General features: G+C 36.2%; 1 protein-coding gene across 4 annotated transcripts in view; it reads right to left on the reverse strand.

Annotated features, from left to right (window-relative positions):
- Positions 1-13,111: 13,111 nt before the first annotated feature.
- The window catches only part of EPHA7 (EPH receptor A7), a gene marked incomplete at both ends in the record, with an annotated part of 164,618 nt that continues 157,688 nt past the window's right edge, over positions 13,112-20,041 (reverse strand). For all 4 annotated transcript variants that reach the window (XM_079716484.1, XM_079716483.1, XM_079716482.1 and 1 more), the window contains 3 exons: positions 13,112-13,226; positions 15,375-15,530; positions 16,750-16,943. In XM_079716484.1, the coding sequence (XP_079572610.1) occupies positions 13,112-13,226; positions 15,375-15,530; positions 16,750-16,943 (465 nt within the window). The remainder of the gene's footprint in view (positions 13,227-15,374; positions 15,531-16,749; positions 16,944-20,041) is intronic.

Genomic DNA, 20,041 nt, shown 5'->3' on the forward strand with positions numbered 1-20,041 from the left:
CCTCAGAATCCCACGAAGGTAACAATTTTACACATCTACTTCTGAAATGGAAACAGGGACTACTCTCACCTTTTGCCATCAGATTTTGAAAATTAAATTGAGAAAAGATACTGCAAATTTGATAACAAAAAGAGTGAGTTTGGAGAGCCAGAATTGTGGGAGATTTGGGAAAGAGTAAAATGCAAATCAAGATACAATGTGCCATGTATTATCAAAAATTATATGCATTGACACATGATAATAGCTATCATTTTATAGTCAAAGGTGGAGAAACCACCAAGCAAGTCAGAGTTTATTTCAGTAACTCTTTGAAATGTATTTCTTTAGTCTCGATAACATTTATGTATTAATTTATTCAGTCATAATAGTTTTGAAGTGGTTAGCTTTAAAGCATTGCTATTTATACATCTGCATACATATTTCTACTTGTCTGAAATATATTAAAATCAAAAAATACTAATGCAATCTATTTTATTTTAAAAGGGGTTAGTCATTTAAAAATCCAAAGAATTTTTGCACAGCAGAAATTAACCCAACATTGTAAATCAATTATACTTCAATAAAATTTAAAAAATCCTAAGAATAAAAAAAAAAATGCTTCAGAAATGCCAGACATCTTCTTATCTGATTTTCAAACCATCTGAAACCTGGTGAGAAAATGTCTGTCCTATTTGAATATTTACATCCAACGTATAAATCTCTAAAATTATACAGACCCTAACAGCAATGCTGACCCAACCTTAGTCATGTTGCTTCAACTCTAGTCCTCTGGCTGGCGTTTCAAGATGGATAATAACATTACACAACACTCTCTACACAGCGCTAAACCAACAAGCATAATTAGATATGCATACAAACAAGATTAAAATAAAGAAATGAAAAATTACTATACCCTGGAGCACTACAGAAAGAGCAAACAGCATTTATTCATGCAGAAGTTGCAGGTCTTTCATTCAGGCAGCTTACTCATGTGCTGAGCAGCACCCGCCCCTTGTAACCTAGGGGCCAACACAGAGAATTCACAACGGCCACGAAACTCCAGGTGGGGCTCTTTCCAGGTGGGACTGTAAGAGCAGATAAATCGTATGTAGTTTGAAGAGTACGGGATGTGATTTAGAGTTTATGGGATTAAGAGACCTTGCAGGTTACAAGCTGCAAGATTGTAGGAAGCTTTAGCAGCTACAAAGAAAAACCTTGAATTTGAGACTGTGCTCGACTGGAGACTACCGAAGTGAAAGAAAGCAAAGCAGGGAAATTCTTGGACTAGGGGCCATCCAAGCCATGAAGCTTGAAAGGCCACAGGGAAGTTAGGAAATACCAACCCAGATCAGAAGCACACATACCATAATCACTGAAAATAAGAAAGCATCAAATCCTTCCCTACAATATATTTGAATTTTACCAGGTTCAACTGAAACTATGGAAAAGCAACTGGCAAGAAGATAACATCTGAAATTCCATTTCAAAGAAAAATAGTCATCATAAAGTTATTTTAAATTTGCTCTATATTTTTTAAGTTCATTTGTCTGTTTAATTTCATGTGTTCTTCATAAAGTTACTGTTTAAAAAATACAAGGCAGATATCTCCAATATGATAGACCAGAAAACTGAGTTTTATAGAGTTAAATTGTTCTCCCAATGTCAAGGAATTAGTAAATGGTGGAACCAGGACTAATACTTCTATAGCTGAGAACTTCTAATACTGAGAGCTTCTAACTTTTTCCTCTACCTTAGTTATTTGTATCCTCTCTAAGAATAAAGATTTTTCTTTGGTAGTAAATGTATATGGAGATACCCATGATGGTTGTTAAAACTTAGCACTCAAAATTGAGAGTCTACCTTGTAAGTGAAAGATTGTATTTTAGTTATATGTGAAATGTATTTATTTAGCTTCAGTTGTGGTGACACAGTTGTTCAGTCAAAATTATAGATTATGAACCTACCATGTGCAAGACAGTCCAAATGCAGTGCTAGGTGAATATATGGAAAGGAAAATTCCTTACAATAACTCCATGGCCACAGCTCATGCATAGAGGACATGTGTACTACTGTAATGGAAAATGAAATCTTTATTTATAAAAGGAAAGAAAGTAAAAACCATGATGATATATTTACTCCTGAAAGATGGCAAAATGCGTATCTCTAACAGCAGATGTTGGCTCTTATCATTAACACATTGAATGTGTGAAGGCAGTGTAATTGAAAGTGGGGTCTGGCTGCTCGCAGTTCAAAAGCCAATAGAGAGGCCAGGTTGGTGGAAAGGAAAGTTTGCTTTATTTCAGTGCCGGCAACTAGGCAGGGAGGAGGGGAGGGTGGACTTCTGTCCAAAGTCTCACACCCCCCGACCCCAACCCAGCTGACAACCAGTGGGCAAGAGCTTTTATAGGTGAAGGGAAGGGCTACATGCAGAAAAAGCACAGTCAGCTCTGAGTCTCCTTGAAATTGGTCATGTGGTGGTCTGACCAGCGTCATCTTGATTGTATTGAGTACAGTTAATCTTCAGTTCCAGGGCTGGTTTTTTCCCATTTCCTTGAGGCCAGTTCTCGGAGTTGTGGCAGCTTTTGTCATGGCGACAGTCGGGTCATCATGTAGTTAACTTCTTCCACATGCTGGGGGTTTCAGTATCTATAAGACAGCTCACAGGATATGGTTCAGAATATTATCTATAGCCCTTGGGAAGGAACTAAAGGTCCTGGACTATGCTTAATACTAAACTATTATTATTTGGTCTCCTTTGACTGTTTTCCTTTGTTTCTGCATTTCCTCACTTCTCTGATTAAACCTATTCTTTGGCTAAAGTTTTTCCACAGACACAAGGCAGGTGGAAGATGTGGTGGCGGGGGCCAAGGACCACAGGGTGCTGCTCTGTTGCAGCAGTAGATGGGAAACCTCTTCAGCCCTCTTCCCAAACACATTACACAGGCAGAGAGCAGGATCTGCTGCTGCTTTGGGAGCAGAGAATAGAGGTAGAATGAGAATTACAGAAGCAGGTGTTTCGCATATTTAACCCAGCATACCCACATGATAAAACATGAAGGTATGTATTTTAAGAATGTTAAAGTCAAGAAAACAGGCTAAATACTAAATGTGACATCACCTGTGCTAAGGCCATATAGACCTCTTGCTAAAGGAGAGGAATAGTTATAAGGTTAGGAAAATATGTAAAGTTGTTAGCTTGATTATTTGGAAAAAGATGGGGAGAAGAATAAATGTCATGGCAGTGGTGATATTTTAACTAGTCAGAATGGTATTTGGAAGGATGAAGTTATAATTCCATGTTTGTTTTTATTCCAAAAAGTTTGTGAGCAGTTAATTGAATATAAATATGATGATTTTATCCAATCAGAAATTAAGATGTGATCATAAGTTGCTGATGTCATTTGGAGTATATGTTTGGACAAGATGTGTAGATCTTTGTGATACTGTGGTCTGGAGGCTTCAGATGGGGTTATGCATATCTCTCAGGTCAGTGAAGATGAGGGCCATGTGAAGCATGGCATAGTGCAGCATCTGTGAAACTTCTGTGACATTGAAAAGAGACACTTCAATAGAAGGAGAGTGGTTAAGAGGCTCAGTTTTGGAGAATGGTCTTCATGAATTAGGTTAGGACTTACTGCTGGTGTGTCAGAGTCTTTGAGGCAGTGAAGAGCTTGAGGGTCACATGACTCTCAATCGCTCAACACACACCAATTAGGAATCTGCAAGGTGCTAGGAACTGTGCCAGGCTTTGGAATAGAAATGTGAGTTGCACAAAAGTTCTGCTTCCTATCTGTGAGGCAAAGTAATTGACAGATAAAGAAATAATAGAAAATATTATATAACATTACTGGGTAATGGAAAATTAGAGATTTTCTGATTCCTTGATTGGATGGCAGAATAAAGTCATGCAGAAGTCTCTCCACAACTTCTCCAATAAGTAGCAATGAAAGATGAAATTTAAAACATATATTTAGATGAGAGAAAATGTAAATTTGCACATAAGCACATAAATATAATTTTCTATTATAACTCGGAATGCTATGCTTATTAACAAATGATTTGTTTTGTTGTATAGTTCCTAGAGGTGTGTCCAAGTCAGTGAAGAAGATGCTTAGAAAGTGAAAAAATGACATTGTGATACCAGTTATGAATTGAGGGGGATTGTGTATTTTTCCTCAAATTTAAATTTTTATCCAGTATTTGTTTTAAAGATAATTCCATATTCTTGCTTCACTAGCCTTTAAATCTGTGCTGGGCTCCATAGATACTAGGAGGAATAAAGTAGACTCACTTGCTTCTCTCAGAAAACTCATAACGACAGGGAGCATGAAAGAACTTTGTATTCCAAAATCACAAGTGTTTTAGTCTAGCAGGTGGGGATCATGGTGATGATCACAAAGGCAGGATCACAATTGTTGTTGCTATGTTGAGTGCAGCTCTCTGATCAGTGAGGGGCCATTAAAGTCTTTTAAACTGGGGGAGACCCAGATCAGATACGTGTTAGAGAAATGACTCTGAAGGTCATAATTAAAAAGGATTAGAGAAAGACAAACACACTGGAGGATGTAACCATTAGTCTAGGTGAGAGATGATGAAAACGTAGTTTAGGGCAGTGGCTGTGAAAAAGGTGTTAGATTCCAGTGATAACGAAAAGCTAAAATCAGTTAGACATAGTGAACCATCGTTTTTGAGAGATATGATCAGTAGTGATTTTTTAAAAACTGAGAAAAAAATAAGGTTGAAATTTGGGAGGAAAATGTATAATTAATATTCTAAAAGTTATTTGTAAGTGAGTTATTTCAGAATTCACAAAGGTGTGTTTATAAGTGTTTGTCAAATAGATAGTTAGAAAGAAATGTAGACAAAAATATTTCCCAGGGAAATAATAAGAGCTAACTTGTACTGGGCACTTACTACTGTTTTCAGTACTTTCCAAGCATCAATTAACAAATTTAACAACTCTTGAAGCAGGTACTATTTAGTCCCATTTTACAGGTAAGATAGGAGAAAGGATACAGGGAAATTAAGTTGTCTCCTCTGTATTACCCATGTGGTGATAGAAATTAGTCCCACATGGTCTAAATTAGTCCCACCACACTCTGCTGCCTCTTCAAGATGTAAATGGTAACTAGACTCACAAGTAAGCCCACAAAATTCTACTTTATTCTATTCTTACTTAACTATAGAATTACTGATACAATCCTGAGATTGAAGTGAGAGACTTTTTCATTCCAGAAGAAGAAAAATATGCTTTTCCCTTGTCTAGGTTTAATTTTAAAATATTCACAATCACAGCTCACATCTTTCTGCAGATTACTGTTCCTTAAAAACATTCTCGGGCTTCCCTGGTGGCGCAGTGGTTGAGAGTCCGCCTGCCGAGGCAGGGGACATGGGTTCGTGCCCCGGTCCGGAAAGATCCCACATGCCGCAGAGCGGCTGGGCCCGTGAGCCATGGCCGCTGAGCCTGCACGTCCAGAGCCTGTGCTCCGCAACAGGAGAGGCCACAGCAGTGAGAGGCCCGTGTACAGCAAACAAGCAAACGTTCTCACCATGTCTTTGCCTTGTCAGCCAAGATATTGGTAAATGGCTTTTCGTTGTCTCTCTCATCAAGTCCAATTTCTTCTACTTGATTTCAAGTTCTTCTTTAATCTTGCTCTGTTATTTACAACCAGTGATACCTCCTACTTTTTTCAACATCAGGAAGATGCTGTTATTTGGTCTTGTTTACTAGTTATCTCCTCCCCACCTCCCTTTTACACCAGGGTCCCCATCACTGTGTTCCTTGGCTCAGTCTCCCGGGATTTCCAGCTGCCCCAGCCTATCACAGAAACATCCATCCTTGCTCTGCAAATAGTTTCTCCCTCAACACCTGTTTTACCACCACCTTCACTGTACCCCATTTATCCTTGAGAGCACCCGATCCACACTATCTTTTAAGAAAAAAAAAGAAACCAATTTGCACTTCAAGCATTCTAAAGTATTTATAGAGCGTCTACCAAATGCCAGAAACAGCTAAATCCCAAAGGACATAAAGCAAAGATTTCCATTTGGCTTCTGCCCTCCAAGAGCCCTTGATCTAGTGGGAGAGACACACACACACACATAAGCTGACAGAACACAATAGGGGAATCACAGCACCAGCAGCAGAAGCAAAGCACAGAAGAGAGAAGTCTACCTCCTGAGTGTCAGTGAAGGCTTGGAGGAAACAACTATGAGTTGTGTATTGAAGACGGGGATTTCCCTCATGTAGAAAAGTGAGAGAGAATGTGAGAACGGAGAGCAATGTTGTGGAAGCATAGAAGGTGATTCTATTGCTCTGATCCAGAAATAGAGAGTAATTAATTCATTCTTCAAGCATCAGGGCCAGACCTTGGCTCTGTAAACTCTATTCCCACCACATCCTTTTTTTTCTGGTCAGAATTGCCAGTAGCTCTTTATTGCTTCTTCCATTACACTCAGCTTCTCCTAGCGGACTCTCCAGATTTCCTGCAATTCATCCCTGCCTTTTATATACACTTTAATATATAATATTACTTGCTCCTTTTATATACACTTTTGTATACGCTTTAATAAACAGTATTACTTGCTCCTTTGCAAACATGAAGGATGGCATTCTTTGGTGTTTGCTGGTTTTGTTTTTTAGGTAGATCAGAAGAGGTTTAATTGCTCCATGTCTGCTGGCCCTGCACCACAACTAAACTAACAGGCATTCCTTTATGAGAAACAGAGCCATCGAAATAGCATCAGGAGTGCATGCATTAACTCCTGTCTATTTCTCAGGTCAAGCTAAGCACGTATGTTTTTAAAGTCAGATTCGTGTGGTTTCTGTTAAATTGGGTTCCGGTGAATACACTTGTAGCTCAGCGTGCAAGGGGTGACGATCTAAGTGGAAACATGGAATTACAATAACATATGACTAGCAGATCCCCTGCCCTGTAGATCCCTAAAACACTCGTGCAAATGTCAGAGCTGAAGAAAGCTGTGGGTCTCTTTCATTTAGAAAGAGAACATTTTAGCCACATATTCTGTCTGGTTTTCAATCTTAACAGTGCTTATCTCTAGTTAAATGACCGAAGGACACCAGGTTAAATTTAGAACTTTCTCTTGTATTTTACTATAGGTCTAACCATCTGTGTAATAAGTGTCTGCAAATTCATGTCACTTTTAAAAAGTATGTGTGAGTTGTTTGCCTCCTTTCTGTGAATTGTGAAAAAATTTAGAAATGTGATTTATATGAACACAGTTCTGCATATGTAGCTTAATTTTCTCTATTTGTTTTTCTCTAGTTAGCTGTCCAGTCATTCATTTTATATAATTTTGGCTCCATAATGAAATGGTGAGACTTGAACAGTATGTGTTTGTCTTCTGCTAAACTAGAACCAACATTACCTAAAACAAATGTGCCTGTTGTTTCTTCCTCTGAGCATCTTTAAGACCTATGATTAATCATTCATTTAAAACGCACTGTGCATTCTTTTTTTTTTTTGCGGTACGCGGGCCTCTCACTGTTGTGGCCTCTCCCGTTGTGGAGCACAGGCTCCGGACGCACAGGCTCAGCGGCCATGTCTCACAGGCCTAGCTGCTCCACGGCATGTGGGATCCTCCCGGACCGGGGCACAAATCCACGTCCCCCGCATCGCCAGGCGGACTCTCAACCACTGTGCCACCAGGGAAGCCCCTGTGCATTCTTAAGTTATATATAAAAGTACAAATATACTTAATTAAAGTCTATGAATTTCAAAAGGGAAACAAAGATAACCTTCAGTAGTGGAAACCTGGGATATCTGAAATAATGAAATACATGTTGCAGGTTATTTCTTATGGAGCTTTGCTTGTTACTCATAGAGGTTTAGAATAGACAACACCTCACTTGTTCCTGTGCCCAAATCATCAAATGCCAGCAGTTTGAGAATCCCTACTACTGTTATATACCTAAGGGGTTTCTAGTGCTGTCACAGACCCGTGGAACACTAGACTAGATCTACTTATTGCTACTTACCAAAGTTTGTGAGATAGGCCCAATTAAATTAGATCAATTAATTACATTTATTTTAACCTCATGGTCAATCAGAAGAGGTCTTTTATTGTTTAATAATAGATTTAATTATATTCAATCACTGAACTTGAAAAGAATACCCCCCTACAGCACTTAACTCTAATGAGGTTCACAGAAGCATCCTATTGAAATATTTTATTCTCTTGTTTGTATTCTTCAAGCTATGCTGAGATGCATTAGACAGAACAGTAGAGCAGCTGGGTAGGGGCTATTGAAGGGCCACTGCCACAAAGCCAAGAGCGTGCTTTTCCCTTCAGAGCAGATTGCAGGTTTGCCAGTCACCAGGCACTGTCTTTTATCATTTGTTAATATCAGTAGTTACAATCTTTTGAATTGAATTTAGGAACTTGATCACCTCTTTGATCCTCTCAGAAGCTTCTCTCAAAATTGATAGTGAGTTTTCACTGTAGCTAACAACATAAAACAAAGGGTAACAGTAGAAGATAAAAATACTTCAGCAAAAACTTGTTACTGATGATCACTGAAAGTATTAAAATCTAATTTTTAGTTAGTGATAGAACTTGTATATTCTTCATAACAGCTTTATACTTTTGGAGGAGAACGAGTGCTGGTAGAATAGTGTATTTTTGTACCACTTATAAATCCAGTACTTTAAGAGATCATTTGACTGTGCGTCAGTGTTTCAGGCTATGTAATAATCACTGTGTGAACTTCGTAAGGGCATTGCTTGTTGAAGAGTCAGGGACAGCCAAGACTTCAAGATTATCTTTCACCTTCAGTTCAGCCTACCCTGAGCCTCAGCATCAGGAGTGTGATAACTAGTGATAGCATGTCACCTGGTATCTGCCTAGTCTCATTTTTTGAAACATGTTTGGATACTTGTTCAGAGTTTGTAGAGCTTACGATGGTGATGCTGGAGAAAAGGGAGTGTTTAGTTTTCTTTATTTCAGGTGCAAGTTGGTCTGATTTAAGTCAGTGTCATTGATAAACCATCAGATAACCAGATTTATCACTTTTCCCATTTTCTCTGGACTCTGTTTGCATCCTGCAGCATCTTAAATGCAGAGACTCTCCAAGGTGCTGTATTATACTAAATGTAAGAAATATTTGTCAGGGTCTCATGACAAAGTATTACCTTTCCCATGCAAGTATTCTTGTTTTTGTTTTTTGCGGTACGCGGGCCTCTCACTGTTGTGGCCTCTCCCGTTGCGGAGCACAGGCTCCGGACGCGCAGGCTCAGCGGCCATGGCTCACGGGCCCAGCCGCTCCACGGCATGTGGGATCTTCCTGGACCGGGGCACGAACCCGTGTCCCCTGCATCGGCAGACAGACTCTCAACCACTGCGCCACCAGGGAAGCCCCATGCAAATATTCTTGTGAGTACCATGTAGTTGTAGATTCAAAAAAGAACAAAAGAGGTTTTAATTAAAATATTTGACAGTTTGGCTCTTTGAAGACATAGTCTTAACTTGTTATTCTGTAATAATTAGAGTGGAATTAAGTCTGTGTGCAGAAGGAGGGGATGCAAAGGATAATAATTTTCTTCATATTCTGATTGGCTCCCTGAAATATTTAAATAAAACCTTTACGCTAAACATCTCCTTTCATGATATTGTGTAAGAAAATAAAGAACGAGTAAGGGACATAAAGGAATCCGCCAATGATTGGAGACAGGATTTTCTTTACATTGTCTAATAGACTCGTTTATTATTGTAAGCTGGTAAAAAGAGACTTATGCTTCGTGTTGAAGAAAGAGTTATTTGTGCTTGATACATTGAAGACACTGTTCAAAAGCATTTTGTCCTTATAAAAGGATGACCCCTGTAGTAATTCTTAGGCAAGGAGGGACAAATTCAACCAACAAAAAGCACATCTCGCCCCGAGTTCCCCATGATTTCTCCACATATAGCAAAAAAATACACATCAGTAATTTATTTGAACATGCACATCAGTGAGTAGCACAGTTCCAGGCTACTCAGGAAACAAAAGGGAGAATATCAGCATTACCTAAATAAAAAAGAGAGGTGACTTACACCATTTTAATTGTCTTAAAAACACGGATAAGAGGAGCAATTAAAATAGCATCCTAAATAGTACTAGCTAATGTAGATTACATAAGTATACAATATGATTCAACTCAGAGTGCTCTGACAAGCATAAACCACCAGTCCTAGTAAACAAGGCCCAGATCAACTGCCGAGGAAATGTTAGGTTCAGATGTAACAAAAGTTACTTTTATTTCAGTCCCGAATGCAAAACACAAGTCATGTGTGAAGACAGCATTCTAAAAAAGGTGGCTCTGTTTAAGCAAGGAGGCCGATTCCTTTTGCATTTTTATAACGTTTGAATTCTCTTTCTGACATTTGCTTTCTCTACCTTACCTCCCCTGAGCACTGATTTATCAAAAAAAAAAAAAAAAAACCAAAAAACAAAAAACAAAGAAAAAGGATTTCAAGGTGCAAGTTGTACATTCTTATCGTTATACCGTTTATCTCTTTCTGGAAGACAGTATTACAATCAGCATTACAAGGTTAATTATTTTTCTCTGAATATCTGTTTCACATACATGTATTTCAAAATCATAATGTTGATTGGGAAAAGAAACCTACCAACGAGAGAGTGATGCGTCATACCCTTTCTATTGTGCTGTGTCTTTCCCATCCCTTCTCCCTTTCCCTGTAAAGAGCTGTAAAAAATTTAAGGCAGATGAGGTATATTGCTGAAGGAAAAAGTTATTTTTGAAAAAAAACTCAAAAAAACTTTTATTCTGCCCTTCTACTCAAGAAAGACTACTCAACTATAAATCTAGTGTTAGAAAAAAGCAGGAAAGACACCGTTTGCATGTACCCTACTATGTCTTCTATTTCTAGAATGGCTTTTTGTTAATTTAATTTGAATAGAAAAAATAAGCACCTTAAGCTATGAACAAGAAAAGAACTTCATTATTAGTGAGTCTAGAATCCAAACGGAATTAAGAACACTCACTCAAACTCTTTCACTCATTCTCACAAAGGCCAATGCTACTGATTAGAATTGTAAAGTGCTGTACTTAGTATAAACACTTGTATACACTGCAGACACTGAAAAATAACCCTCAAGCACATTGTGTTATAGTTCCAAAAATATATTTACAGTCTATTACAAAGATTACAAATGGAAGTGTCTAGGTGACTATATTATGCTAATTAAAATTATTTTACAGATTATTTCTCCTTAGGGACAAAAAACATTTTAGTGAAGTTAAAATGACTTTTCTAGTCAATCAAAAAATAAATTAAAATATCAAACAACACTGTACAGTGATTTAAAAGAAAAAATAGGGGTGGGGAGGGGTTGGGACGCAATCCTTTTGAGTTTTTCTATAGCCATCTTTGGTCCTAAATGTGGGAAAACACATTATGTAGCACTGAAAATACCTGTTCTTTTGTGATGCTCTGCAAGTAAAATAGAAAAATATAGTGCATTTTCAATGTATTCAGAGCCCACTACAGAGAAATGTGTGTACAAAACAAGACAGTATAAATAAAATTTACAAGTTTTACAAAGGAACATTTACAGGTTTTGTTTCTGTTATTTGATCGTTTGTTTGTGGGTGCCCACATTATCAAACAAGACCAATTAGGACCGATCCCTGGGATCTTTCTCTATTAAAATCATTATAAACAGCCCAATTCTCTTTGGAAATACAACAGTTCAATTCTGGGGTAGTTCATGATTTTCGTTACTTTTGAAAGCATTACTCACAATATGTATACATTCCTGAAATAGCTATAAAGACACATTTAATTATTGCTTATGAAATTCTAACACAGTAATCAAATAATATTGTTTAATAAAGCTTAAAGAAAAAGCCAGACCCTTCACCTCTTCCTTACATGGTAAAAAGCGTTCTTTCATTTAACAAGCTTCTCACATCAGCGTTCACATATAAAAAGACATTTTTTTTTTTAAACTGCAGTAGTGATATTCTGTGCAGCAAATTTGTTTTTGAAAGGTGAAAATTGTGAACTGCCCCTTTTATCATGCTTCAGAGTTCTAATAGAAAACTTAATTCTTTCCTTTCATGTTTGGACTGCATTAAACAGAATAGGATATAAAATATATGTCAACTATTTCTCCTACATTTCCTAATGTCTCGATATTGAAAAAATCGTGATGTGCTCAGATTAAATTTTAGATAACACTGGATAGTCTTGCTTTCAGAGACTTGCCTTCACCAACATTCTTTAGATGAAGTGCCTCATCTTTTTTTTTTTATAATCATAAACCTACAATTTGAGTTTTTATTAAGTTCTGTCTAGGAAAATCACTCTATAAACAATCTGTTAAAAGTGCCTTATAGTATTTATGGATCATTATTGCTTTTTTCATTGAAAAGATAGTGTGTTGTCAGACCTTTACAAAAAAATTTCTTTTTAAAAAATATCAGAGCGCTTGGCAACTTGCATTTTCTTGACTACCTGCCAATTAGCAAACAATATCAAAACAGCACTGATTAAACAAAATTAAATGGCACAAAAGGGATACCAATGTTCTGACAGAGATATATCTTCAATCATGCTATGCTTTTCTTTTTAATTGGAGATTCTTTCAAAGGTACCCAGTGTAGCAATGTGTCATGGATTAACACTACAAAGGTTCAAAGCTATAAACAACTTTCTAAAACAAAGTCCTTATGAAGAATAAACACAAATGATTTTAAAAAGGAATAGTCTGAAATCACGTATTTAAGGAAAATATTTCATTGATTTTAACAATAAGATCATGATTTTATTTGACAAATATATTCTTTCTTAAATTCTTTATGTACATTTTAAAAAGTCTATCAGATAAAAAGGAGGTTAGAGAGCTCAAGGTGTTTGGATGTTTTTCAGGTAGTACTTTGTTTATTGTCACTGCTGTTTTCCTGGCCACCAGTGGTGGATCCTAAATTCCCTTTTTATATATTCTGGTGGCACTTAGGAGTTCAAGTCTATAGGTGCTTCTTAAATCTTCTCTTCACTGTAGGAAGGACCCAGGATATCAACTGTCTGCTAGCAGCATTCTACGCATATACTGAAGGCCAGTACTGTTCTCTCGTGGTCCATAGTCTCCCTCATAAGGGAGAAACGCTTATCACACTTGAATGCCAGTTCCATGTAAATGGAGCATTTGTGCTCTCATAGTCTGAATGCTGCTCATGATTTTCTTTTGATGGCCCACCAGTGTGATCCCTAAGCTCATCACATCCCTGAAAAAGACAAATGCAGTTTTTATTAGTTACCTTACAAAAATTTTATTTGGTAGTAAACTGTCATCAACTCTTTAATTAATATGTTTATCTTAGGCACACAGATCTTATCTTGGTGTTCTTGGATATTAAGATCCTATTCCCACAGTGGGTCGGATTGGCAACCTGCATCAACATTATCCTTTGTAAAACCCTGCTACTCAAGATCTCAATGTGTCCTGATCAGTTATTTTTAAACTATTTGACCTTTTTTTTTAACAGTGTGAGGTGACTTTATTTTTTGGCCGTTATGCGCGACTTGTGGGGTTGCTCCCTGAGACCAGGGATCAAACCCGGGCCCTAGGCAGTGAAGGCACTGAGTCCTAACCACTAGACCACCAGGGAATTCTTTGATTTGACATTTTATTTAAGAAATGATCAAAGCCTTAAAATTATTATTAACTTAAGTTACAGCTAGGAAACGTTACTTGAAATGTAGTATTCTTGAACCTAAGGAAAGTTTAAAATATTTCATTGTTTCAATAAGATACAGTATGAATGGAAACATTGTGTGGCTCTAGTAGATCAAGAATCATCAAGGATCATACAAAGTATTATACTGAGTTTAATTAAGGTGTGGTAATCCTGAGCATATTATTGGTTGTATACGTCAGTTTAGTACCATCATTTGACCACATTTTGGAAAAAAAAAATTCCTTAAAGTGTGCAATACCTATGTTTAATAGCCTAAATTTGCCATATGCCAGCTGTATCTATTAGCCAAAAAGACTGAGCTTAGGTATTTACAAGTAGCTAAAATATAGCCACAGTAGAGTACTGTGATATTTCATAGCCATGGTCTAATAAGACCTTGAGAAGCACAGTTTTTCAGGGGAGTAGATTACTTTGGAGAGACAGGTGTAATTACATCAGCTCTACCCACGTGGTGTCCAGCAGAAAACCAAACGAGAGAGCATGCACATGCTGAAATTCATGTATATGTCATTTCCTGACATGCCAGGAAAGAGTATGTGATTGCTGGCTTTCTTCTCATCTGAAAAATGTGAAACACTTCTCCCAACAGTACATAAATAGCATCCCACTAATAGAACCTTGATAATTGTTTCCCATTTTCAAACACACTGACTGAGAAGAACTGCATTGCCTGTAAGAGTTATACTGCAGCCAAGGAAGCTGAGGTCCAGAGATACTAAATGTATTTCCTAAGACCACATAATCAGTTATAGAGCCGGAAAGAAATATTTAGTTCTTTTTACCTCCAGATCAGAGCAATTTCAAAAACTGTTTTATCAGGTCATTCTTCGGTTAAAAAAAAAAAAAATCAATCAATCACAAACCTTCCAAAACTTAAGTTAAATTCTTATTACGGTTAATTGAATTAGGTGTCCTTTGACCTCTTCAGGAAGTGCTCATACTGTATTTCATAATGCATTTTGGTATTGAAATTTCGAGATTTTTAATATCTGATACAAACATGGTGAAAGAAATCCTCTTTTGCAATGGAGAAAGTTTCCCCAGTGACTAGGAATCTAAATAATACAGCAGGAGTTTGGGATTGATATGAATATACTGCTATATTTAAAATAGATAACCAACAAGGACCTACTGTATAGCACAGGGAACTCTGCTCAATACTCTGTAATAACCTAAATGTGAAAAGAATTTGAAAAAGAATAGTTATACATGTATAACTGAATTACTTTGCTGTACACCCGAAACTAACACAACATTGTTAATCAATTCTACTCCAGTATAAAATAAAAATTAAAAAAGATAGATAATATAGCAGTTAATGAAAGAGGAAGTCTCACTGGGTGGTGTTTTGAACTCTGGCTATGGAGACAAATTAGCTACCATTTACGATTGAGTCAGTTTAGGGCAAATATTTAAATTCTCTGAGCCTTAGCCTTGTCGTATGTAAAACTACTGACTTAATAAAATTGTTGCCATGAAGGTTAAAAAAGATATTGTATGTTCAGAAGTCTGTTTAGCAAAATGCCTGGGACATAGTAGGCACTTATTAAAGAGACAATTTTCTCCCTGATTTTAGGGTTCATACCTCTTTAATATATGGAAGATGACCTAAAGTCTAATGTTTGGATTGCACCTGATACATTCTTCAATATAATTTTGCAGGTTTAAGCTTACTCGATAGTCATCCTGGCGACTGATTCAAGGGAGTTGTAGCCGGCTGCTGTGAAGTTATCTTTATATCTTTCCATCTTAATAGCTTGTAGCCATTCTCCAACTGAACAAAAGGCAGTGAAGTCAGGAGTGTTTTGATCCAAAAGAGGGCTTATTGGCCTGGGTGAGAATAATACAGAAAAGCACATTTTTTCATGAATTACAAAAGAAAGCATGCCTTAGCCCCACAAAAATAAGGATATAAAAATAAAATTACATATTTAATTGATATTGTAATAACAAATAAACAGATACGTTAATAAAAATCTAATGTGTAAAGTTTGCCCAATAATTCCAAATTCCAAATGCATAAACAACAAGGTCCTACTGTAGAGCACAGAGAACTATATTCAATATCCTGTGATAAACCATAATGGAAAAGAATATGAAAAAGAATGTATATATACGGATAACTGAATCACTTTGCTGTACAGCAAAAATTAACACATTGTAAATCACCCATACCTCAATAAAACAAGTTTAAAAAAAAAACCTACTAACTACAAAATTTCTATTTTATTTAGATATGACGACCAGCAGATTGCATCTTCCATGTACTTTTCAGAGTATGGCCAACAATATTTGTAATCAGTAAATATTTGTTCATTTGCTTCTCTGAAAGTAACTGGGAGTAAAGAAAGCACATCTGGCTGTGGACTAACTTGTTCAGAGGGTGCTTTTGAGAACATAATGCACTCACTGTACTAATGACACCCCTTGTGCGCCTTGTGAGTTCATACATCTCCGCAAGGGCCTGATACAGTACAGACAACAGAGCAACAGGTCTACCTGGAAGCTGAAGCCGAATAACTACTAATCTAAATTACCATTACCATGAAGCATGTATGGGGCGGTTAGGTTATTTTTAATGGGTATACCTCTTAAATCATGTATTGAATTACCTAAATAATCTTTAACTTCATGGAATCATTTTACTATGAAACTCAAAGCAAAACAATCCAATAGATAATATGGATATAATAGAAAACTAGGGCAACAGCAATAAAAATCCATGTAATATTGATAATTTGAAAATGTGAAATGTCACCTAATCACACAAATCCACTTGAGAAATTTTTCTAAAATGACAGCCAGTGATATTGATCATAAATTTTATTTAAGGCAATAAAAATGAATAGATCTCTTTAAACACTGATTTAACTAAGGCAAGCCATCTGAAAAGAAAAAAAAAAAAACTTCTATAAAGATAAGAAATTTAATATGGACTTTAATAATTTAACACAAATGTCGATTTGCCATTGGGGTGGGGCTGAGGAGATAAATGGTTCATATGAAGTTTGAATTTCTCCCAGATTTCATTTCTTTAGCTATTTCTTACCTACTACACGTTCCCAGGGGTGTCTTCAGACTATTTGGGTTTCGAATCATTTTGTCTAGAATTCCAACTATCTGTTCAAACTTTGGCCTTTCCGCACGTTCCTTCTGCCAACAATCCAGCATCAGCTGGTGCAGCCCAGCTGGGCAGTCCATGGGTGCTGGTAAGCGATAACCTTCTTCTATTGCTTTTATAACCTAATAGCCAAAAGGACATTAAAATATTACTGACTGAGGTTCAATTATAATCAAATGAATTGCCCAGGAGGCAAAGTGATTTATCCAGATAAGAGTAAAGTACACTGCTATGCAAAAGACTTACTTATTTTTTCCAAAACATCCATGGATATTAAGCATGCTATTAAAGGGTGCATGAAGCGCAGGGTATGATGACATTTCCTAGTTAATTCAGCAATAGGGAGCAGCAATTAAGCTCACCCAGGGCGCAACAGATGGAAACTTTTTTAATGTCATCCCAGAGGTTTTCAAAAGGGAGGATGTTAACGGAACGATTTTATTGTATATAGATGTTCATGTACATATCTTCCCATACATTTATGAATTCCTCAAGTTGTAAAAAGAAGGTCTGAGTTACCCAGAATTAGCCCCTACCACAAAGTTTCACTTTTTGAAGAGTTCAAATGATACTTTTCAACAAGATATCCAAATATGTGAATGTACTATAACAGAAAATGTTACCAAGCACACCATTATTTTAAACAATATGAAGCTTATATACTGACGAAGTGTATAATGTTACAAGATACAGTCTTGTTCTAGAACCAATTTGTACTCTTCATAAAGGTGATTGGATCACTTCCCAACTCCAAGTCCCGTGACCTCACACAGGCAGATTGAAACCAGCCTTGGGGGATGGAGGGAGGGAAGTGTTATACCAGGAAATTGGGAAAGGTTACAAATCAGTTTCCCACTCAGAGTGCTGGCTGTTAAACTTTTATCAGCACATCACTAACCGTTTACATCTATTAACAGCCTAAGAGGCTATTTGTATCAATCTTTGAATGTTAATTCAAACTAAGCCTCCATAAACATTTGTACACGGCAATCAGAAAGTCCAAAACTTACTTATTTAGACTTGGGTTTTTTATTTATATGGAAAGCAAAAAAGATTTTAAAATCAGACATTGTTACAAATCTGAGCAGCACAGGGAAAATAATAGGAAAGCAAAAAAACACAAATAAGAAGGACTTGTAAAACATCAAAATATTATTCAAGAGGGATTAACAAATCCTTTGATACTAACATAATAGTAATAGAAATGTAGGAAAAAATGGCTCTCTGGAAAAAAAAAGAGGTAACCCTGAGTTTTTGAAGAAAACAGGACTAAAGTAGTCAGACAAAAGCTGGCTTTAAGAAACGTCGATGAACAATATTTGTAGGGAAACATATCCTTAAGATGCTTGCTGACATTCAAGAATAGCACATTAAAATGTAAAAGGTTGTAGGATGGAATAAATAAAGTAGCTAGCATCAACAATTTTTAGAGAAAATCCTCTGTATAAGAAAAACCGTGTCCACTTTTCTTTAAGGAAAATTTATATATGCAGATTGATAAAGTTTAAAAGGTAAAGAGATAAACTTAAATAGAGTAATTTTTGAAAAATTTCATAAGTATAAAATCTTCAACCCCAAATCTCGCCTGATCACTAGGCTGTAAGTCCAATAGTTTACTAGATATCTTCCCCTGGATTTTCCATAGGAACTTCATACTTTATTTAAAATTGAATTTTTTACCTTTCCCCAAAGCTCTTACTCTTTCAATCAATTAATGACATTTCCAGTCATCCCATCCAGAGAGCTGAAATGAGAACAATCTAGACTCTCTTACATGCACAGCAATTAGTCACCACTTTCTGATGATACTACTTCCTAAATACAATATACTCAAATGGTAGAAGTACTTTTTCGTATATGTATATGGATATCTGTGTGTGTGTGTGTGTGTGTGTGTGTGTGTATATATATATATATATATATATATATATATATATATATATACACACATACACAGTGCTGTAATTGGAAATGGCTTTACTCTGAAAATTAGGTTAGTGGGTCGGTGAAAATTATTTGTTTTTGCTTATGTACTTTTGTTTTAAAGCTTATTTACCCTAAAGTTTATTATTAATTTTGAATACAACAATTTTTTAAATGTTACCATTATATTTGTTTTATTAAATTGGTATGGGATGGGGTTCGTGTGGCAGAAAATACGATGAACATAATAGATTAAAATACAACACATAAATATATATTTATTTTTGAAGTAATGGAGCCATTATCCCATAGGTATGTAGTTATGTCTTTACCAAGTCTCACACTATGGGATCTTTCCTTCAGTACTTTATTTTGAATAACAGCTATGGAGAAAACACCTTAGCGTTAAGTGACTTTAATCATGTTGGTATTGAATGCTAGTGAAAGTCGTATGAGAGAAGTTTTAAAATTTTCCTGTTTATGACTCTGTAACTACAAATGTTGGATATCATTGTAAACATTCCTCTATAATATCCCTTTAAAAAGCACACAAGAAAACATACACAAATGGGACCTCTGTAAAGATCACCAACATATAACTATAAGAGGAATTAAATTAAAAGAAAACTTTTAAATGCAGAGAATTTCATGTGGCTTTGTATAAGACTCCAGGGACAGAGCTATTTGAGGATTCAAAAGTGCTCTATGTTAAGCAAGTTAGATAAAACTAAAAATAATGTGCTTTGGAAAGCTGGATTAAGTTATTTAGACAGTAGCTCAAGTTGTGAATAAGTAAATAAATAACTGGTAAAACTTTATATATTCAAAATGACCAAATAGTAAACATTTTTTTTTTTACAGGGAAGAGTGGCTTTCCTCTATTTTGAGGTTGCTTGTATCTGAACATATGCAGTATTTTTCTGAATTGATGGGACTCCACTCCCATGCTCATAAGATTGGGGCAATGCTTACTATTTTCTACCACCTCCTATTTCCCCACTTGTAGCTTTTTCTCAGAAGTTCTGAAAGGAACAATGCAGGTAGAGAAATCTTTCCTTTTTTATTTCCCTCTAAATAATCTTTTAAACGTACATCTAAACCTTATCATGATCCTCTTGACAAAATACCCTTCAACAGCTCTCCAATTAGAATTCTTTGGCTTTGAGCACAATATATTCTTAAATCTTTGTGCCAATGAATAAAGTAACATGAAATAACTCTTACAGAATGAGTTAGTAAACTTCTGTAGTTATCCTATTGCACTACAGAAATTTGATGATTCCTAGTATTAGAACAG

This window comes from Hyperoodon ampullatus (assembly GCF_949752795.1).
Source record: "Hyperoodon ampullatus genome assembly, chromosome: 12".
Lineage (NCBI taxonomy): Eukaryota > Metazoa > Chordata > Mammalia > Artiodactyla > Ziphiidae > Hyperoodon > Hyperoodon ampullatus.